Raw genomic sequence first — 24,021 nt, 5'->3', positions numbered from 1 at the left:
ACAAATAAACACAATGAAACTGTGTTTCCTACTATTTTAAAGACCTACTCCATTTAATAACCTGTTATCAGAGTTGGGTATCCAACAAATGTAGGTGATGTTGCTGCTTAAATGGCACACACATTTTGTGCATCCACATGCTATGAAAAATAAGTAGCTTATTAAATGAATCAGGCAAGCACTTGCTTTTTCTTCAACGCATATGTTTCATCTGTAGCCTGTGGTAGCAACACAACACATACGATTTGGGAGAAAGAGAAAGAGAGGAATATATGGACTGCATTCATTTATCAGTACATTCTATTGAGAGTTGTATCTACCCACAATAGTCTCGTGTGCATTTTGTTCTGTTATCTTTTCGCATATTGGTTTCTGCAGAGTGAAGGAGTCTCGGGGGCCAGGAAAAGCAGTGTACAGCAGCAGCCAGCTGCGCGTGGAGGTTACAGCAGACAGAACGGAGCAGAACCGGAGCCTGGGTGGAACGTGCCGCGCGCATGACAGCTTCAAAGGAACGCAGCGCCGCGCGGCAGCACACAAATTGAGCCCGCTAATCTGGCCCCTGCACCGCTCTTGTCAAAAGCATCTGTGTGAAATAACCCTCCTCATGCAGATCAGCCTCTAAACTAGGGCAGGCTTTATCCCTCATCTGTTCCGCGGCGCCGCCGACCGGAGCCTCATAGTCAGCAGTGGATAGTGCAGGAATGAAGTGGACCGCATAGCAAGAGATCAGGCGATTGGCTACTGCACCTTGGCTTTCTCCTTTTCACTCAAAACGTGACACAGTCTGGAATTAACTAACCAGACGTTTTAATAATTTTTTACTATTTCATCAATACTGAGGATAACACCTAGTTTGCACTTCCTGAACGATTGGAGACCGCAAAGGAGATCTTTTTTCCCAGACAAATTTATTTGGATGACCGGCTTTCCAAGTGGCTTTTTTATTGGATTCTCTACTACTTGGACTTTAATCTCAGAATCTCTGATTGTTATCCGTCGTTGCATGTAGAGGGTAACGGTAAAAAAAAATAACAGAAGAAAATCCGAAGAATCGAAGTTCAGTTCTGTAAGTACGTTACATATGAGTTGACTATGTATAGTTCCCCGCCACTCCTGCTAGAACCGTAGCCAGCCCCTGTGGTCGAGAAGTTGCTTCTCTCTACCTCTGTGCGCGAACACTTAGAGCTAACACCCCTTTCTATGTAGTAGATCGCCTGGAAAGATACAAAAAAATAGAGCGTTCTCCTTCACCCCCGCCTCGTACCAACAGGCGGTTCTGGTCTAAAGGTTCTCCAGAGAATGGTAAATGGCCGATGGGGAATCATGAACAGCACTTTGGAACTCGAAGATGGACCACGGCATAAAAATCAGGTATGTACCTACCCTCCTTGTACACATTTTCCTCGCGCAGCTGTGCGCTGTATTGGTAGTCTTTATAGATTTTGTATAGAGCGCCAGAAAGACAGGTGCAACTTTGGCGCAGTATTTTGTTTGCCTCCCGCTAGAAGGCTAGGTGCTAATCGAATCCTTGGATGTCCATTCCCTAAACCCTAACCTTAACCACAACCACTATTGTTATCCTAACCCCAACCTTAAACAGAACCATAACCCTTACCTTCCCCTAACCCAAACATGAACGATTACCTTAACCATGTGAAATGTCAACTTCAATAGGTAGGGACTTCCCAAGGATCCCAGATAGCCACACTGTATTTGGGTGCAGCGCTCTTTTCCGTGGGAGTAGCAGTGGAGCTCCCCCTTTCTCTCCCCATCTCTCTCTCCCCTGGCTATGGCACTTCTTGTTCCTGTCACAGTTTGTAAACCCAGCTGTATATCAAGTGGGTGGCTAATAGGTTATTTTGTTTCCCTCAATGCAAGCCTCAGAAGAGACAGTGCTATTCTCTGGAGTTGAAATTGCTTCACAGATCGAGAAATAGCCGAGAAAGGGGAAAAGAGACTTTGGACTTGGACTGTGTGATATTGGCTATTCACCTCCGAGTTCCATGAATGCTGTTTTGGAATCCACAGGCCACTCAACGAAATGCTGAGTTATAAACAACCCAATTTGGGTAAATATTGGACAGAACACACATTGGTTTATTTTGACCCAGCCAGTTGGGTCACAAACAACCCATTGTTTTCTATAAGTTGGGTTTTTGATGCTGGGTTATTGAGCTACGATCCACTGGGTCAGATCAGAAGACTGGAGGCGTGGCTTAGTAGGGTTGTGGCTTTCAGATAGTTATTTTTGCCCCCCCATGAGAGTAAATGTCATTCTGTTCTGTTTAATACATGTTAAAAGTAAATAACCTATCATATCATGTATCTTTTGTGAAATTGGATCCTGTTTGATTGGAAGCAGATGAAAGTATGATGACTAAAATATAAAATGCACTGTTGTTTCATGAAGTCCCCCATGTCAAACAGTTGGATTCAGAAAGCGGGATTATTAAAGGGATAAGGTGACATCACCCAAACTCAAATTTTAATACACTAATGGTAAAATTATATTCTCTTACCTAATTTAAATAAGTACCACCTTGTAACCAACATCGGAGAAGGCGTGTTTGCAGAGGGGCGTGGTTTATATAGCTAGATAGCTATTCTACTGGTGACAACATTTAACTGTAGGGTGTCAGCAAATATATTTCAATGTTTACACTATTGATCTATGGCAAAGATACTTATGTCTCCCCTTTCATCTGTGTCTGGTATTAGCTACTTACTTGCTAGCTAGGTCTTCAGCCAGCATGGAACAGGGTCGTTCAAATCTCTGACGCAATTGTCATGTCATTTGGAACCGCATCACAAAAGACGTGGAAACAGAGCTGTATGTAAGTGTTTTAAATCATTGATGCAATTTCAATGTTTGAGTTGCTTTGTGTGTCACCACATTTGCTTGAGGCCACAAACGGACAAATAATGGCGCAGAACAACATTTTGGAATGCACAAGTCATCTATCATTATAACGGTTATTGCTGCAGACCAGGTTCCATTCTGATCAGCTAAAAGTAAGAAGAAGCTCCAGTGGGCACATGATCACCGACACTGGTCAATTAAGAAGAGAATTAAACGTTTCTGGTCCGACGGATCCCAGTTCCTGTTGCGCCATGCCGATGGCAGAGTCAGGTTATTTTTTCAATTGACTTTTTAGTTATATTTTCCTTTAAAAAAAAGTATTAACCCCTCTAACAACCTCCCCCTCTTCGAAGGACAAATATACACTGCTCAAAAAAATAAAGGGAACACTTAAACAACACAATGTAACTCCAAGTCAATCACACTTCTGTGAAATCAAACTGTCCACTTAGGAAGCAACACTGATTGACAATAAATTTCACATGCTGTTGTGCAAATGGAATAGACAAAAGGTGGAAATTATAGGCAATTAGTAAGACACCCCCCAAAACAGGAGTGATTCTGCAGGTGGTGACCACAGACCACTTCTCAGTTCCTATGCTTCCTGGCTGATGTTTTGGTCACTTTTGAATGCTGGCGGTGCTCTCGCTCTAGTGGTAGCATGAGACGGAGTCTACAACCCACACAAGTGGCTCAGGTAGTGCAGTTCATCCAGGATGGCACATCAATGCGAACTGTGGCAAAAAGGTTTGCTGTGTCTGTCAGCGTATTGTCCAGAGCATGCAGGCGCTACCAGGAGACAGGCCAGTACATCAGGAGACGTGGAGGCGGACGTAGGAGGGCAACAACCCAGCAGCAGGACCACTACCTCCGCCTTAGTGCAAGGAGGTGCACTGCCAGAGCCCTGCAAAATGACCTCCAGCAGGCCACAAATGTGCATGTGTCAGCATATGGTCTCACAAGGGGTCTGAGGATCTCATCTCGGTACCTAATGGCAGTCAGGCTACCTCTGGCGAGCACATGGAGGGCTGTGCGGCCCCACAAAGAAATGCCACCCCACACCATGACTGACCCATCGCCAAACCAGTCATGCTGGAGGATGTTGCAGGCAGCAGAACGTTCTCCACGGCGTCTCCAGACTCTGTCACGTCTGTCACACGTGCTCATGTGCTCAGTGTGAACCTGCTTTCATCTGTGAAGAGCACAGGGCGCCAGTGGCGAATTTGCCAATCTTGGTGTTCTCTGGCAAATGCCAAACGTCCTGCACGGTGTTGGGCTGTAAGCACAACCCCCACCTGTGGACGTCGGGCCCTCATCCCACTCTCATGGAGTCTGTTTCTGACCGTTTGAGCAGACACATGCACATTTGTGGCCTGCTGGAGGTCATTTTGCAGGGCGCTGGCAGTGCACCTCCTTGCACAAAGGCGGAGGTAGCGGTCCTGCTGCTGGGTTGTTGCCCTCCTACGGCCTCCTCCACGTCTCCTGATGTACTGGCCTGTCTCCTGGTAGCGCCTGCATGCTCTGGACACTACGCTGACAGACACAGCAAACCTTTTTGCCACAGTTCGCATTGATGTGCCATCCTGGATGAACTGCACTACCTGAGCCACTTGTGTGGGTTGTAGACTCCGTCTCATGCTACCACTAGAGTGAGAGCACCGCCAGCATTCAAAAGTGACCAAAACATCAGCCAGGAAGCATAGGAACTGAGAAGTTGTCTGTGGTCACCACCTGCAGAATCACTCCTGTTTTGGGGGTGTCTTGCTAATTGCCTATAATTTCCACCTTTTGTCTATTCCATTTGCACAACAGCATGTGAAATTTATTGTCAATCAGTGTTGCTTCCTAATTGGACAGTTTGATTTCACAGAAGTGTGATTGACTTGGAGTTACATTGTGTTGTTTAAGTGTTCCCTTTATTTTTTTGAGCAGTGTATATATATGTTTTTTTAACAGCTTTTCTGCTACATATACACATACATTTTACATACACATTTTGCATTCACATTTTTCATAAATGGTCCTTTTATATAAAGCAGTCACATACAATAATACATTACCAAACATAGTCTCTTTAGTCCTAACCCTCAGCCACTCTCAGCCCATCCCACCTATCACCATAGACCACCAGTCACGGTCGTTTTTAGAATTAACGGACCAAGGCGCAGCATGCGTAAAGCTCCACATGTTTAATTAAAGAAACTCACCAAAAATATACAGAAAAAAAACGAAATGTGAAATCAAATGCAGTGCTCACAGGCAACTACACACAAACAAACAAGATCCCACAAAAACCCAGTGGAAAAAAGGCTGCCTAAATATGATCCCCAATCAGAGACAACGATAAACAGCTGCCTCTGATTAGGAACCATACCAGGCCAACATAGACAAATAATAACCTAGATAACCCACCATAGTCACACCCTGACCTAACCAACATAGAGAATCAGGATCTCTGTGGTCAGGGCGTGACAGTACACCCCCCCCCCCCCCCCCCCCCCCCCCAAAGGTGCGGACTCCGGCCGCAAAACCTGACTCATTAGGTGAGGGTCCGGGTGGGCATCTAACACCGGGGGCGGCTCCGGTGCGGGGCAAAGTACCCCCTCCGCTCGCAGATACGTCAGCTTTGGTGGCGGCTCTGGTGCGGGGATCTTCGCCGGAAGCTCCGGACCGGGAATCGTCGCCGGAAGCTCCGGATCGTGGTTCGTCACCGGGGACTCCGGACCGTGGATCATCATTTGAGGCTCCGGACTGGGAACCCTCGCTGGAGGCTCTGGACTGGGAACCCTCGCCGGAAGCTCTGGACTGGGGACCGTCACTGGAGACTCTGGACTGGGAACCCTCGCAGGAGGCTCTGGACTAGGAACCCTCACTGGAGGCTCTGGACTAGGAACCCTCTTTGGAGGATCTGGACTGGGAACCCTCGCTGGAGGCTCTGGACTAGGAACTCTCGCTGGAGGCTCCTGCCATGGCGCGGGACTGGACGCCGTGCCTTGACTGGACATCGGCGCAGAGGAAGGCTCCTGCCATGGAGCTGGAGGTTCTGGACGGTGGACCGTTGCAGGAGGTTCCGGACCGTGGACCGTCTCAGGAGGTTCCGGACTGTGAACTGTCGCTGGAAGCTCTGGACTGGGACTCGTCGCCGGAAGCTCTGTACCGGGGACCGTCGCCTGAAGCTCTGGACCGGGGACTGTCGCCTGAAGCTCTGGACTGGGGACCGTCGCCTGAAGCTCTGGACTGCGGAGGCGCACTGGAGGCCTGATGCGTGGAGCCGGCATAGGTGGCACCGGACTGGGGACACGCACTTCAGGGCGAGTGCTGGGAGCAGGCACAGGACGTACCTGATTGAGGGAGAGTGCGAGGAGCAGGCACGGGACGTACCTGACTCGTGACACGCACTTCAGGGAGAGTGCGAGGAGCAGGCACAGGACGTCCCTGACTGGGAAAGCTCACTTGAGGGAGAGTGCGAGGAGCAGGCACAGGATCTACTAGGCTGTGGAGGCGCACTGGAGACCTGGTGCGTAGAGCTGGTACAGATGGTGCCGCAACGATGACACACTCCGCATGGTGAGTGCGGGAAGCTAGCACAGGATGTACTGGGCTGTGGAGGCGTACTGGAGACCTGGTGTGTAGAACTGGCACAGATGGTGGCGGAACGATGACACACTCCGCACGGTGAGTGCGGGGATCTAGCACAGGACGTACTGGGCAGTGGAGACGCACTGGAGACCTGGTGCGTAGAACCGGCCCACATGGTAGCGGACAAATGACACACTCCTCAGGATGAGTTTTGGGAGCTGGCACAGGTGGCATCGGATGGCTAACACGCTCCTCAGGGTGAATGCTGTGCATACTACACCAAACCAACAGCTCTCTCACTTCACTCTCCTCCAATTTGTCCAACAACTCCTCGAAGGTCTCTAACTCTCCCATCCGTTCACTCTCCGGTCTCAGACGGTCTCTGACTCACACCTCAACTTCGCCGAACACCCCGTGTGCCCCCCTCCAAAAAATGTTTGAGGCTGCATCTTGGGCTTTCGTCGTGGCCGCGAACCCCAGCGTTGTCGCTGTCCTTTCACCGCTTGCGTCTGCTTCCATGGAAGGCTTTCGTATCCTGCCATTATTCCTCTCAAGTCCAGGATGTCCTCAACTCTTGGATTTCCTCCCAGGCACAGGATACCCTCTCCTCCTGAGCACGTTGCTTGGTCCGTGAGTGGTGGGTTCTTCTGTCACGATCGTTTGTAGAATTAACGGACCAAGACGCAGCGTGCGTAGAGTTCCACAAGTTTATTAGAGAAACTCACCAAAACAATACATTAAAAAAATGAAACGTGAAATCAAATGCAGTGCTCACAGGCAACTACACACAAACAAACAAGATCCCTCAAAAACCCAGTTGAAAAAAGGCTGCCTAAATATTTGATAAAGTAATTTAAATTGGAAAACTCTTAAGTGTTGAATGAAGTGTTGTTGAAAGTTACCCAACAATTGAAAGTTACCCAGATTTGTGTCAAGTGTTAGGAGAAGAGATACGAGCTAAGTTAAATCAAACTGTTGTCATTGTGTGAAGATGCACACCATGTAAGCATGAGCTGACAATAATGGACTATTTTTGACAGCTGTCATATCCACACTTTTATTCAATGCCATTAATGCTTTTGTGCTGATTTTCACTATTTATCAAGACCACTTGGCGCTTATTGTGATGTTTAGGCTACGGATGTTTTCGTCATTTGACCACGTGTCTTGCTGACCCCGAGTCTTGGTGGTTGGAGTATTTTTTTAAATTTAGTTAGGAGTTAAGAGTTTTCCAATAAAATATTTAGGCAGCCTTTTTTCCACTGGGTTTTTGTGGGATCTTGTTTGTTTGTGTGTAGTTGCCTGTGAGCACTGCATTTGATTTAATTAGTAATTAGAAAAATAAGCGATTACCCTGTTCCAACACATGTGCTTTCTGTTTCATAGTTGTAACAAAAGCACTCCACAAATAAAAAAAATTGAACACTTGAATTTTTGTGTATTACTTTTTTTACGTTTAGCCTACAGTAACATACATGAATGAAAAGGCTAACGTTTTATAAAAAAAAAAAACAAGGCCTTCATAAACATGAACACCCAATTCTTAGTTTTTTTGCGATAGCATATATTAAATGCATTAATTACGCTGTTAGAATGTTGCTGTCAGAATGACTGCTCATTAGCTTGAAGGGGGGTCCCTCGAGTCCCAGCAGTTCTAGTTAAAAGAAGCTATTGATCCTTTGTGTCTAAATTACATTATGGGCATTCTCATGGTGTAGTGGGCTATTCAGAATGATTTCATTTAGTTTTGAACAGACAAGTAATTCTATAACTTTGGCAAATTTATTTCAATTTATCAGGGGTGCTGCAGCTCCTCCAGAACCCTTCGCGCGGCTGTGATTCTATAAGGATTAAATGATGATGAAGTGCAATGCTGGAAAAATGAGAGTTTCAGGCTCATGTCTATCAGAGCAGAGAGAGGGAGAGAGATCATAGAAAGGGAATCTCATTCTAGTTCTGTGAGCAATACAGACGCGCTTCTCACACTGCCACATTCACGAGTTGGTATCAAACATATGTTCCAATTTTGGGCAAACCATAAGCCAATGGCCAGCCCAAACCGAATCAACTCTTAGAATATCAGGCATGGGTTGAAAATCTAGATACTTTTTCACATTGTGTTTTTTTATTTGGAGGATAATTAACGAAGAGAAAACTCAAATTAACTTTGAACACTTTTATTCTAACTTGTACATTGTGAACATTAAGTGAACATTAGTGTTCATGCCACGAGAGGTACCGGATCGGCCAAATATGTTCCGGAACCAAACAGTCCAAAACTGAGAGGTGCCGGATCCTCAAATTAAGCACGGATCATTTGATGTCTGTCCATCTGCGGGGGACCTGCTGAGGTAAAACACTCCCGTACGCACTCCTGTACACGCACACAGACACAGACACACACAGACACACACAGAGAGAGGTAGTTGGTCCCAGGTTGAAAAAGAAGCAGCAAAAAGGGAGTGGTTCCTGATTCAGTAGGCCTCTGATTTCCCTGTTCGTGTTCTCTCAGTGTAAAAATCACTGTTCTAACAACCAAAAATACCCCTCTCTCTCTCTCTGAGATACTGTTCTCTGTGTCTAACATCAAATTCCACAAGTGCAAGTTTCTTCACACACACACACACACACACACACACACACACACACACACACACACACACACACACACACACACACACACACACACACACACACACACACACACATCCACGCACATTAACTTAAAGGAACATACACATGCACGCACAGCACACACAGGGCAGAGGGCTTGCTACTTGTTTGTATGCCTCTGCAGTTGAGTGTGAATGTGTGAGCGAACGTGTGAGGATGTTAGAAGGTGCTTCAGTTTGTGCAAGTGCATTTGAGTGTTTTGTTAATGTATGCCTCTGCTGGTCTTTGTGAATGTGTGAGAGTCCCGAAGCAGCATGTGTGTGTTTAATCAATCCATGCTGCTCCATAAGGAGGGGTTTACTATGTTTATTGAGGGGAAAAAAACAAACCTTCAGACTCATTGATTTTAGTTTGAAGCAGTTTTTTATTAACAGCAGCGCGGAAATCATTCACCTCCAAGTCACCTCAACAATTATTGATGCATGCCATTATGAATTGTAACGCATTTCTTGGGATTTCATCACATAATAGATATTTTAGGATGTTACTGGAGATTTCATATTTTCATTCATATTATTTTGGCTATTTTTAGATCATTAACAATTTGATGTGTAGTGACATTGACATTTGTGACTCCTTTCAGGAAACATGTCGCCCGTCACTACTTCACAGGAGCGTTATTTGAAAGTAAATGTTCTTTTAGAAATCAAAATGCATTTTTTTGGCAGAAAAGCCTTCTGGAACATTTGAACTTTAATGTGCCTTAATAACAAACTTGTATGCCATCTGTAAATACAAATACAATTGTTCAATTAAGAGCCTAGTTGGTTTAGCCATGGAAAAAGTCAGAAACCTTCCCACTAGCCATGATTGGCTGAGATAATGTGTGGGCTTGAAATGCCGTGTAATGAGTTCGGATTGGTCTGCCATGTAGCACGCTTCTGTCCATAACATGAGCTGGTCAGTATGTGTAGGTAATCCTTTCTAACACAGTTTAAAAAATATATATATCACATAGTAGAACTGCATAAGTGTTGCTCTCCACTTTCTGGAGGACCGAGTTTTGAAATCAGTGGAATTAGAGTATGATAGCTAAGGAGATGGAGAAAATTCTGCCGTTTGATTTCAAATATGCAGACGGAGTCCAAAAGAGAACACACAGAACACTGTTGTATAAAACACCTGTCTCCGGATTACATCTTCAAACAAAGGGCAACCATGGCATCCGTCACCTAGAGGGAGAAGCGTTCATCCATATATGACGGTAAGATAGTCTAGCCAGCTACATTGTCAGATAATAAACATTTATACTTTTGGCAGAAAGTCGTTTTTTTGCTTCAAGTTAAAGTGTACTGTTAGTTAGCTAGCTAATGTTACGTGTATGATCTGTGTAGTAATTTGATTTGAATCTCAGATCCATTTGCATTGCTAGTTATAGCCTAATGTCAGCTGGCTAACATTGAACTTGGTTGGTTAGCTACCTGCAGATTCATGCAGGGTAGTAATGTTATGAGTTGGGATTATGGCTCATTGTTTAGCTAGCTGCATATCTAAACAAAAAACTCCACTACGCAAGTAACTATTTCAATAGAATGTTTATGATGTGACTGCAACAAACTGTCAATAGACATAGCTGATAAATTCGCTCTGGCTAGCTTCTCCAATTTCAGAGGACTCTCATCTGAGTGTGCCAGAGCGCAGAGTAACTGACATATTTACGAACGCTCAACACCCGTTGAATATGGCCAGTGTCAGTAAACGTTGGCAAAAAAACATACTTAAATTGTTGCCAGCAGCACAGTTGCAGTCACCAACACTCTGGATAACATAAAAACAGCCTAACCAGCTCTGCTAGGGCGAGTAAAATGGTCAGAGTGAGCTGTTCTCTCATTTGTGTCTGGAAGTAGCTAGCAAGCTAGCCAACGTTAGCTTGGGTGCTTGACTGCTGTTGTTAAGTCAGAACACTCGGATCAACCCTACTCCTCGGGCCAGAGCATCCAGTGTGCGCTCTGAATTTACAAACGCACAATCTGACAACGCTCTGAGTTTAAGAATGCCCAGAGCACACTCTGGCACTCCAGATCAAATTCACGAACACACCCGTAGTATAAACCAGCCTTTAGTCTTGAAATCTTTGGTTGTTAAGTACTTGGCCTCACATGTGAATCCTTAAAGAGATGGATGGGGCTCAAGCTTAAGAGGGTGTGAACAATGCTGAATGGGTGTAGACAAAGAAGAGTTCTCCATTAGGTACCACCATATTCAGGGGCCATTTTCTCAAAAGTGAGGTTACAAGTTTATCAACTTTCAAAGCAGAATTACTTTCCCATAGTTCCTCAACTGTAGTGTATGATATACCATTTTGTAGCTCTGAGTTTATCCAACGTAAAAAAAAAAACAATTTCAGATGTTCCTACATAAGACCGAATCAAGCCGGTCGGTCTATTTTTATTGTGACATTTTAATTGTGTGACTGAAGGAGAATGCGGTTCTTATCGAGTTACACAAATCCACGAGGAGTCAGTAGAAACCACAGAGAACTAACTAGGCACACTCCCTCGGGACATACCAAGATGGAGTTACTCTACCATCGTCCCATGTGGGACTATGGGACGATGGTAGTGTAACTCCATCTTGGTATGTCCCGAGGGAGTGTGCTTAGATACTTCTCTGTTTGGATATTAATATGTGCATGCTAATGTGAATGTGTGTTTGAGAAATATTGCACTTCTGAGAGTTGCATACTGTAAGTGTCTATGTGAGTGTGAGTGCATGTGTGTGCATGTTTGAGTGTGTGCATGTGTATCTGTGCGTGTGCGTGTGTATGTGTGCGTGCGTGCGTGCGTGCGCGTGTGTGTGCGTGCGTGTGTGTGTGTATTCACTGTTAAAGGGAAACCATTGTGTAAGTGCTAGATGCAAGGCTACAGATGACAACAGCATCGGCTTCTTTCTTTGGCCTTGTTCTTCTATATGCCATTCAGTCTTTGTTTCTATCCTCGTTGATCAGAAGAGACATTGACAATGAGAAAATGAGAGTAAGAGAGAGTGAAATCATATAAAGGGTCTCTATATACAATTGTTTTTAAATAGTACCAGATATGGGATCTTTGACTTGTAACCATAGCAAAACCCGTTTTGGTGCTATGTAGAAACGTGTTATTAAGGTTTTTTAAAGAACCATGCTCATAAGGTTCTAAATGGAACCTATATGATTCTATCTGGTGCTATATATATATAACCCTTTTTTTATGGTTGTTTTGAGATTTTAGCATGTACATTGGTGGCGCAAACTCAACCAATTTTTCTAGATGCATTGCCAGAAAAATCACTACACCACATAACACTAAACAATACATGAATTGCACAATAACGGTGATAAATGGTGCCCGCAAACTGTTAGGGCCTACTGTACATAAAGCTGTCCCGACAGAGGAGCTTTCCTTTCAGCACCACGGAGTGAATCCTTTAGGACCGCTACACCTGGTTATCAGCGGAGACTTGTCTGGCAGCAAAGCAGTTCATTCGGCCTCGTTTACTGCCTTTTTGAAAACCATAGCTGATATGGCTGACTTGTTTAAACACTGACTCCTCGTGGATTTGTGTAACTCGATAAGGACCGCATTCTCCTTCAATAATATCGAATGGCGACATGAGTTTTACTTTTGAACCACACACAAACATTACATTTATGTTCAGTAAATTCCTAATCTTTGTTCTTATATCATATGAGATGTGAATAGGAAACTTTATTCCGAAGGTGAAGTGTATTTTCTGTCGCTTCAGCTCAAATAATGGACGCCATTGATTTCAATAAATTCTGCATAATGTTTTTCGTGGCTGTGTCATTTTGTTTTGCATTCTTTCCATTGAAGCTTGCAACGATGCATGTTTCAAAATATGTACAAATGGAGCACGCATTCCAGAAGTGCCCTCAATGCGCCGTTTCGCTTACTTTGATTTGGACTCATACTCTGACCCTCCCCTTCTCCGATTTGCATGCTGGGAGCACGGTAGTACGCATTTTGAGAAACACTCAGGGTTTTGCCACACTTGCCACCGGGTCTGCGTCGCACCGAACGGTGTGCATCACAGACACCAGGGGATCCCAAACTGCAATTGATCCACCTTAACTCTGAACCCCAAAGCGGTTAACTCTCCTTTCAGTGGCACTCGGTCGGAGAGCAAAGCAGGACACCCTTTCATCCCGAGACTGGAAGCACCCTCTCCCTCTGAGCAGCAGATACACAACAAAATAATCAACATAAGTCCACCTCTGCATATTTTGGCCAAATTGACAGAACCCAGCTACTTCTTCACCCAGCCTGATACCACAAACGGATGTGCCAAAAGGCATGGATACGAGTTTTCCATGAATCATACTCCCACAGGGCCAGAGTGATCTCAGGAATATACCTGAGAATTATGGTACAGCTCAGAAGCCTTCACCTCACCTGATGACACAAGTTCGTTCTTCTCACTTTGTAAAATGAAACAATATAACACAACACATCACACTCTCACAAGCGGTTCCACAAAAAACAGCTAGGCGCAAACCACACCCCAAAATATTCTAACGGGCCGCTCCCCTACATTTTAATTATCACTTTGAGAGCAGAGAACCCTTTTGTGAACTGTAAAGAACAATTGAAGAGCTCAACGGGTTCTTTGAGTCATTGTGGTTCCACATAGACCCATCACCCTTCCTAACGAACGCACATTTTCTGCGTGTTTAGAGTCGCAAAGATCTTCAGCCCCACGGAAAGTGTCAGAAAGAAATCCAGTGTAGATTACACTCCAACAGACTATTTCAGGACCATGGACAGCGTCCACATAGAGACAGACAAAGGGTAGTTGGAAAGAGTGATGAGATTGATATAGGAGAGAAAGAGAGAGAGCGAGAGCGAGAGAGATTGATATAGGAGAGAGAGAGATCGAGAAAGAGCGAGCGAGAGAGAGAGTGGATGGATGGATGTATGGATGGATACAGGCAGTTCCCAGTGGTGTAGTGTTAACCTCTTAAAGAAATTGTAAAGTAAACCAATTGTGTTTGTGTCTGTGCGTGTGTGCGTGTGTGTACAGGGGAGCAGTGGTGAAAGGAATGGAGAAATGAAATGAATGAGATGATAAGAGAATGAGATGATGGCAAGGTTATACCTCCTGGAGCCTCTGACAGATACATCACGATTTTGAGCTGCTCGACAAGATACAGCATAGTTGCTGGAGAGGGAGAGAGCGAGAGAGAGAGAAAGGTGGAGAGAGAGAGAGAGGGAGTGAAGAGTTTCACTGTACTTGTGCATGTGATAATAAAAAACTTGAACTTGCACTTCAGGCAGAGAGAGACAGAGACAGAGGAAGAGAGTGAGTGAGAGAAACTATATTTTAAGAGTGGTATTTTCATCAGACACTCCCATGTCTCTCTTACACACACTTACACACCCTTTCCAGTGTTTCTCTTTACCTCCCTCTCTTTTGAATTTCTACCTCTTTACCTTCTCTCACTCTGTCTCACCCACACATTATAACCAGGGGCAAATTGAAGATTGGATAGTATTTTCTCCTTCATATGCTGCCTGCTTGGCATCATATAGATATTTCTGCCCTCAAGACATTTCCTGTTATTTTTGTTCATCCAAAACAATATGCTGTGTGTGTGTGTCTTGATGTACTGTTTACAGTTTGCGTGCCTTCCTCTGTTCAATCATCTTGAACGGTTCAATCATCTTGATAGACACCCCGGCTGCCCTACTGTTTTGGACAGATTGGTTTATATGTCCATGTCTGCATCTAAAATAACAGCCCCATGGGCCCTGGTCAAAAGTAGTGCACTACTTAATGAATAGGGTGCTATTTGGAACACAGTCCATATAAGTGGAGTGAGAAGTGTTCGGTATCCTGGAGGTGATTTCAATCTGTCTGAAATGGAGCTCCCATTCATGTGGCTTCTGTCGCTTGCTAGCCTGCCTGGGCTGGTGCTACTCTTATCAAATAGAGATGTTAGGTTAAGTCCTACTCTAATAGACGCACAAGAGCTGCACAGCTCCCCGGCATAATGGACCTCTCTGTTCCCCGGCTTCCCTATTAATCAAGGGGTTCTTTCATGCACACATGAACACGCACACACATGGGCAGCATACAAGTGAGTACACGCCCACACGTGTGCCAGCGTACATACGTGCACACACACACAGACACGCACACACACTAAAAACAAATGGTTCTATATCGTGCCAACTAAGTGCTATTTGGCTTGCAACCATAGCGGAACCCTTTTTTGGTGCTATATGGAACCTTTTTCTGAAGGTTCTCTATAGCACCAAAAAAGGGCTTCGCTGTGGTTTCAACCCGTTTGGGGGCTATATAGAATTCCTTTTTATGGTTCTTTGTAGAACGTTTATGGAGAATGGTTCTATAAAGGACCTTGCTCAAACTGAAAGGTTCTTTGAGATGACCCCCTGTGTTAGCCTACCATTACAGCATTAAACTAGGAAACATGGCACGGTATCATCTGTCATATACAAAGCATGGAAATCCTATTTGTCTTTGTGTTAAAGACACATGGTGAAGCCCTGGTGATTGAGTTGTGTCTCCCTGACTGAGTAGTGCTCTCCCCAGTCCCATTATTGGGTCTGTTCTCAACCAATGGGTCTGTTTCCTCTGCAAACCGGTGTCATATATTTACCCACTAACGAGTGCAGTTCGACTAACAGAGAGCATTAATGACGTCTTTATAGGCCAGGCGCCATCAGGTGTCCCAAGGTTAATAGTTATTTTAATTGACTTGAGGCAACTGGAGGGAAGGATGCCTCAGATACATTTATAGTTTCCCCTTGGCTCACAGTGTCCGACAGGGATGGGTGACTCTGGTCCTCAGGGGCCTGAGTGTCTGCTCGGCTGGTTTTGATTCTGTCTTTCAAATGAGTGTCTGGTGTATGTATACCTGGAGAACCAGGTTTGTCGACTCATCTTTTTATGAATCTGAGCACTGTAGGGAAAATAGGGATGGAATAGAAGAGTGGGCAGGTGAGAGAGATACAGTAGAAACATATGAGAGAAAATAAGTGGTTCTGCGGTCAAAAGATCTGCAGTGCACCCTCCCCCACTGCAGCCTGGGGTTCGATACCAGGCTGTGTCACAGCCGGCTGAGTCCGGGATCACCATAGGACGGCGCACAATTGTCCCAGCACCGTTCGGTTTAGGGGAGGGTTTGATCAGGGGGCTTTCCTTGGGTCGTTGTGCTCTAGCGACTTCTTGTGGCAGGTCCGGACGCCTGCACGCTGATGTCAGCTTAACTGTGTTTCCTCCAACACATCGGTGCGGTTGACTTCTGGGTTAAGGCGAGTTGTGCGATAAGATGTAGTGCGGCCAGGCGGGTCATGTTTCGTAGGATGCATGACTCGACCTTCCCCTCTACCGAGCCCATTTTGGAGTTGCAGCGATGAGCCAAGGTTGTAATTTGGGGAGAAATAGGATTTGTTTTTTATACACTTGTGACCATACCACCTTGAAAACACCTGATCTTGTCTGAGCTTGGTAGCTAAGCAGGGTCAGGCTTGGTTAGTACTTAGATGGGAGACCGCCTGGGAATACCAGGTACTGTAAGCTCCCCCCCCCCCCAAAAAAAATGTAAGAAGATAAAAAGAGAACAGGTGATTGTAGCGATAGGAGGGTGACAAAGATGGAGTGATATGATGATGTATCACGAGACAAAGTTCTCTGATGGCAGATATCAGATTTAGATTCCGTCTGCGATGGGGATGTATAGACAGAGGGATACAGCGATGAGTTCATTCCTACTGTACGATAGAACACTTATGACAAACTCATGGCTAATATATTAACAGAGTTATTCTCTGCCATCCATAATTTATTCACCATCAAAAATTCAATCTGGCAGACTGTGTGCCATTATTCAGCCTCGCTGGGGGAAAGCAGTCGCTGCTGTTTTAATAAATGAGGAGTTTAAGGACTCCACTCCCACGGATCACAGTTATTCCAAACCCCTGACTTCTAAATTCTCTTTCCTACTATTTTGGAGTAATAGCAGCAAGGGAGAGAAAACAGTACGGGTAGAATAGAAATGGAGGGAGGGAGGGAGTTGGAGGGAGTTGTTGTGGAGACCTCTGCAAGTAACTGTGTTGGGATTGGTTGTCGTCACGCTTTTAGAAATCAGGACAATAAGTGCTTGTTTGCGTTTCCTGAAGTGAAACTTTTTTGGTTTTTGAACCCTCTTCAAAATCAACAGTCTGCTGTGATTGCCTTTTACAACCGGAAGACATGAAAACACTTGTCCTCAAACCACTCTTTCTCTCTTTCTCTCTTTCTCTCTCTCTCTCTCTCTCTCTCTCTCTCTCTATTGCTCCCTCTCCGACTGCCATTGAAGTCAATGTATTGTGTAACCCTTGTGTTTATGCTGTAGTTCTATGTACTTGGATGTTTCGGTAGCCCTCTGTGAAGAGCCTCCGTTTAGCCCTCTGTGCAAAATGTGCAGCAGGTGGCAATAATCCTGATTGGATATGGAAATGGGAGGTGTTGGGGGTTCAAAGACTATCTGCTGATGCTGTACAACACTTCACAGTGTGCATACTGGGGATCTCTCTGTATTACACACGCACGCGCGCACACACACACACACATGCACGCACGCACGCACGCACACACACACACTGAGCATAAAACAGCTCTCATCCCATGTAGCGAACACTAATCTTATAAAGTAGGACAGGAGTTAGCAAGTGTGGTTTCTTCGTATTACTTTTACCAATTTGACCATTTTAGATTACTAATCTGTGCAAGGAAGGGCCGAAGGAAATGTTTTTCCAAAACACCACTGCGCTGTCTACCGCCATCTTGTCTGTCACCTTTTTTTGAATTCACTGCCTGCTCCTGTTGCTCTATGACTCATATCCACAGCCATAGAGAGAGATGAGGGGAGAGAGACAGGCTGAGAGAGAGAAGCAGGGAGTGAGAGTGAGAGAGAGAGAGAGACGGATGGAGGTAACAGACTAAGAGGGATGGAGGGAGAGAAAAAGATAGAGAGGGAAGGATGGAGGAGGAGAGAGAGTGGAAAGACTGAGCGAGACACAGTTGTAGGTATCCCAACAGGTAGACTATCCCAATAGGCGAAGCACCACCACAACATGCCATTTTCTACTACGAAAACTGCAACAGAAGCTAACCTGTTGGGGATGGGGGCGCTGTTTAGACTATTTATGCTAATTTGGCTAATTTTTGAAACGGCTTCCCACAAAATCCTTGATCGTACAATATGCATATTATTATTATTATTGGATAGAAAACAGTCTATAGTTTCTATAGGAGTTGAAATTTTGTCTCTAAGTGGAACAGAGCCCATTCTACAGCAATTTCCCTGACATGGATTCAGATTTCAGAAATGTTGGCCACTGTTCTGAAGTCAGTTAAAACGGCACTGATTTTGCTATGACTATACGGACACTTCTTACATCTTCCCCTGGATGCCTTTACGTGATGACGATTCCAATGGGGTCGATTGCGCGTTCACAGGCCCTACAAATGAAAAAACCCTGAAGCTAGTCATTCTTTTGGAGTTGCGTCATGAGCCTAGAGGACACCGGCGCGCACCTGTTCCAAGCGTTAGTTTAGCCTGTTATATTTCTCCGGTCATCTTTTCACTCGTTATAGGAGTTAAAAACATCATAAGGTAGTTAATTTAAAGCGTTTTATAGCAATTTATATCCGTTTAGTGCGATTTTGGGACATTTCTTTTTGCAACGATGTGAAAAGTTGGGCACGCTTTTCAGTTCATCCCGAACGCAGTTGACATTTCCACATGGCAAGAGGACAGCTTTCCACCAAAAGACGATTTCTCCCAAGAAAGGATCCTTTGCCCAAGATACTGATGGAAGAACAGCTCAAGGTAGGACATTTTTATTATGATAAATCGTGTTTCTGTCGAAACATTTTAGTGGCTTAGGACGCCATGTTTTATGACGTAGCTTCGCTAGGCGCAAACTGTATTGAAAAGTAAGGATAAATTAAAAAATGTTATTCCGCAATTGTATTAAGAATTAAATTGTCTATCAATCCCTGTCCACCCTATATTTTTTAGTCACGTTTATGAGTATTTATGTATAAGAGTAGATCACTGTCTAAGTGGCGCAAGGACTTTTTCTTTACCAGCTTGTCTACATTTCACATTGTCTAACCATGATTTTGGTGGCTAAATATAAACATTTTCGATCAAACTCTATATGGAATGTGTAATATGATGTTACAGGAGTGTCATCGGAAGAATTCTGAGAAGGTTAGTGAAAAAATTAATATCTTTTGGCGATGTTGACTTTTATCGCTCACTTTGGCTAGAATCAATGCTGGGCTGCTAATTGCTATGTGCTAAGCTAATATAACGATTTATTGTGTTTTCGCTGTAAGACACTTAGAAAATCTGAAATATTGTCTGTATTCACAGGATCTGTGTCTTTCGATTCGTGTATGCTGTGTATTTTTACGAAATGTTTGATGATTAGTAAGTAGGTAAACACGTTGCTCTAAGTAGTTTTTCTATTCCATTTGTGACGGTGGGTGCAATTGTAAACTATGATATCTACCTGAAATATGCACTTTTTTCTAACAAAACCTATCCCATACCATAAATATGTTATCAGACTGTCATCTGATGAGTTTTTTTGTTGGTTAGGGGCTATAAATATCTTAGTTTAGCCGAATTGGTGATGGCTACTGGTGTTGGTGGACAAATAAAAGATGGTGGATTATGCTAATGTGTTTTTAGGTAATAGATGTACATCTTTACATATTGTGTCTTCCCTGTAAAACATTTTAAAAATCGGAAAAGTTGACTGGATTCACAAGATCTGTGTCTTTCATTAGCTGTATTGGACTTTAATGTGTGAAAGTTAAATATTTTAAAAAAATATATTTTTTGAATTTCGCGGCACTGGTTTTTCAGTGGGGGGGGGGGGGGGGGGGGGTCCGCTAGCGCCACGCTGATCCTAGACAGGCTAACTCCTTCCCCCGCTTCGTCTGCTACAATATGTTGAGTTTCCCGGGGAAGCAGTGAAGCCAGCTGTAGAATATTGAGTGATTGTGTTTATGAGTCTGTTATTAAAGAATATGAAGCAATGTTGAGTATGTTAACTATTGCCTGACTGTGTTCATGAGTATATTATTGAATGTGTATGTTTACTGCTTTTCATTAAATCACGTATGGCTACAAATATTGTATATGCATTCGTTCATATGGGCAGAATTGGTGAAGCTGGCTTCCGGGTTAAGCGGGCGGATGTTAAGGAGTGCGGTTAGGCGGGTCACGTTTGGAGGACGCTTGACTCCACCTTTGCCTCACCCGAGCCCGTTGGGGAGTTGCAGCGTTGAGGCAAGATCGAAATTGGGGAGAAAAAGGGGGTAAAATAAAACAACAAAAATAATGTAGGGGCGTGGATTAGAAAACCAGTCAGTATCTGGTGTGACCTCCTTTTGCCTCATGTACCGCGAGACATCTCCTTCACATGGAGTTGATCAGGCTGTTGACTGTGGCCTGTGGAATGATGTCCAACTCCTCTTCAATGGCTGTGCGAAGTTACTGGATATTGGTGGGAGCTGGAACACGCTGTCAATCTAGAGTTTCCCAAACGTGCTCAATGGGTAACATGTCTGGTGTATATTCAGGCCATGGAAGAACTGGGACATTTTCAGCTTCCAGGAATTGTGTACAGATCTCTGCGACATGGGGCCGTGCATTTTCATTCTGAAACAAAAAGTGATGGTGGTGGATGAATGGCACAACAATGTGCCTCAGGATCTTGTCACGGTGTCTCTGTGCATTCAAGTTGCCATTGATAAAATGCAAGTGTGTTCGTTGTCCATAGCTTGTGCCTGCCCATACCATAACCCTACCGTCACCACGGGGTACCTTGACATCAGCAAATCGCTGGCCCATAAGACGCCGGTACAGTTGAAACCGCGATTCATCCATGAAGAGCACACTTCTCCAGCGTGCCAGTGTCCATCGAAGGTGAGCATTTGTCCACTAAAGTCGGTTACGACGCCAAACTGCAATCAGGTCAATACTCGGGTGAGGATGACGAGCACGCAAATGAGCTACCCTGAGACGGTTTCTAACAGTTTGTGCAGAAAGTCTTCGGTTGTGCAATCCCACAGTTTCATCAACTGTCTGGGTGGCTAGTCTAAAATGATCTTGCAAGTGAAGAAGCCAGATGTGTATGTTTTGGGCTGGCTTGGTTACTCGTGGTCTGCGGTTTTCAGTCCGTTTGGACATGCCCCCAAATTCTCAGAAACGACATTGGAGGTGGCTTATGGTAAAGAAATTAACATTCAATTCTCTGGCAGAATTTCACATTTTAGAGTGGCTTTTTATTGCACAGAGCACAAGATACACCTGTGAAAGGCTTATGCTGTTTAATCAGCTTCTTGATATGCCACACCTGTAAGATGGATGGAGTATCTTGGTAATGGAGAAATGCTCACTAACAGGGATGTAAACAAATGTGTGCACACAATTTGAGAGAAATAAGCTTTTTGTGCATATGGAACATTTCCAGAATCTTTTATTTCAGCTCATGAAACATGGGACCAACACATTACATGTTGCATTTATATTCTTTTTCAGTATAGTTTCTACAATTTATTTTTATTTAAAATAATGTCCTTTCGTTTTATCTAGTTTTTACACCATCCATTAACACCAACCATGCACTTTAAACTCAGTTTTTCACAATTCCTGACATTTAATCCTAGTAAAAATTCCCTGTCTTAGGTCAGTCAGGATCAACACTTTATTTTAAAAATGTGAAATGTCAGAATAATAGTATAGAGAATTATTTATTTCAGCTTTCAATACATTCCCAGTGGGTCAGAAGTTTACATACACTCAATTAGTATTCGGTAGCATTGTCTTTAAATTGTTTAATTTGAGTCAAACGTTTCGGGTAGCCTTCCATAAGCTTCCCACAATAAGTTGGGTGAATTTTGGCCCAATCCTCCTGACAGAGCTGGTGTAACTGAGTCAGATTTGTAGGCCTCCTTGCTCACACATGCTTTTTCAGTTCTGCCCACAAATTTCTATAGGATGGAGGTCAGGGCTTTGTGATGGCCACTCCAATACCTTGACTTTGTTGTCCTAAAGCCATTTTGTCACAACTTTGGAAGCATGCTTGGTGTCATTGTCCATTTGGAAGACGCATTTGCGACCAAGCTTTAACTTCCTGACTGATGTCTTGAGATGTTGCTTCAATATATCCACATAATTTTCCTTTCCTCATGAAGCCATCTATTTTGTGAAGTGCACCAGTCCCTCCTGCAGCAAAGCACCCCACAACATGATGCTGCCACCCCGGTTGGGATGGTGTTCTTCGGCTTGCAAGCGTCCCCCTTTTTCCTCCAAACATAATGATGGTCATTATGGCCAAACAGTTCTGTTTTTGTTTCATCAGACCAAGGACATTTCTCCAAAAAGTACGATCTTTGTCCCCATGTGCATTTGCAAACCATAGTCTGGCTTTTTTATGGCGATTTTGGAGCAGTGGCTTCTTCCTTGCTGAGCGGCCTCTCGTTTTACTGTGGATATAGATACTTTTGTACCTGTTTCCTCCAGCATCTTCACAAGGTCCTTTGCTGTTGTTCTGGGATTTATTTGCACTTTTCGCACCAAAGTACGTTCATCTCTAGGAGACAGAACGCGTCTCCTTCCTGAGCGGTTTGACGGTTGTGTGGTCCCATGGTGTTTATACTTGCATACTATTGTTTGTACAGATGAACGTGGTACCATCAGGTGTTTGGAAATTGCTCCCAAGGATGAACCAGACTTGTGGAGGTCTACAATTTTTTTCTGAGGTCTTGGCTGATTTCTTTTGATTTTACCATGATGTCAATCAAAGAGGCGCAGAGTTTGAAGGTAGGTCTTTAAATGCATTCACAGGTACACTTCCAATTGACTCAAATTATGTCAGTTAGCCTATCAGAAGCTTCTAAAGCCATGAAATCTTTTTCTGGAATTTTCCAAGCTGTTTAAAGGCACAGTCAACTTAGGGTATGTAAACTTCTGACCCACTGGAATTGTGATACAGTGAATTATAAGTAAAATAATCTGTCTGTAAACAATTGTTTGAAAAATGACTTGTGTCATGCACAAAGTAGTTGTCCTAACAGACTTGCCAAAACTATATTTTTTTTATAAGAAATTTGTGGAGTGGTTGAAAAATGAGTTTTAATGACTCCAACCTAAGTGTATGTAAACTTCCGACTTCAACTGTATATATTAACAAAAAAGCTGAGCAAGTCCACAAATCAAGTTCACAAATAAATCCTCCAAGATTGGTCTTAATATTCTGGTCTCATAAGGATTTTGGAGTCATTGAACGGGTTGAAATTGTTGTGTCACGAAGAAGTGTCCATGTAGGCTAGGTGCTCATTGTAGGCTTGGTGCTCATTGTAGGCTTGGTGCTCATTGTAGGCTAGGTGCTCAGGCTAGGTGCTCATTTTTCTAAGACCGATTTAAGAGTATCCACAACTGTAACTTGAAAGTGTAGGCAACGCTCTTCGGGTAAGACTCCAGCCGTGCAGACTTCTGTTCTTCTGAACCAGTGACTCAGATCCTTCTGTTGCTTGCGATAGCGGGGTCTTTGCCATGGCGGTGGAACGCCAGGAAGTTGCTGCGCCGTTCTCATTTCACCTCTTTGCTCCTGTCATTGCAATGCCTCGATGTACTTCTAAATGGTGCGGTGGGTAGCGTTAAGATTCGCAGAGCATCTTTGATGCCAGCCTTCCACTCCATTGTTGGTCTTCGTCAAGTCTTGCAGGATAGCATCGTAGCTGAGATGGCAACCATGTTATTGGTCTTGGACATGCTGTCATCAAAAATAAGAATAAGAATAATAAAGCCATTATTATGTTAAAAAAATACATACATATGGGAAAAATGTGCTTTCTTCCAATGCGTCCGACCTTCTCCCCAA

The 24,021-nt window shown here is 44.1% G+C and overlaps 1 protein-coding gene and 1 pseudogene across 2 annotated transcripts in view; both read left to right on the top strand.

Annotated features, from left to right (window-relative positions):
* The first annotated feature begins 245 nt into the window (after window positions 1–245).
* The window catches only part of LOC129863327 (fibrinogen C domain-containing protein 1-like), a 256,911-nt gene continuing 233,135 nt past the window's right edge, over window positions 246–24,021 (top strand). Inside the window, exon 1 of one of the 2 annotated variants that reach the window (XM_055935219.1) lies at window positions 246–1,371. In XM_055935219.1, the coding sequence (XP_055791194.1) occupies window positions 1,300–1,371 (72 nt within the window). In that variant the 5' untranslated portion in view covers window positions 246–1,299. The remainder of the gene's footprint in view (window positions 1,372–24,021) is intronic. The other variant, XM_055935218.1, reaches the window with a different exon arrangement.
* LOC129864249 (5S ribosomal RNA) lies at window positions 16,536–16,654 on the top strand (annotated as a pseudogene).

Source organism: Salvelinus fontinalis, chromosome 10 (genome assembly GCF_029448725.1).
Source record: "Salvelinus fontinalis isolate EN_2023a chromosome 10, ASM2944872v1, whole genome shotgun sequence".
Classification (NCBI taxonomy): Eukaryota; Metazoa; Chordata; class Actinopteri; order Salmoniformes; family Salmonidae; genus Salvelinus; species Salvelinus fontinalis.
The sequence above is the reverse complement of the archived record's forward strand: the minus strand, read 5'-3'. Positions and strand labels throughout refer to the sequence as shown.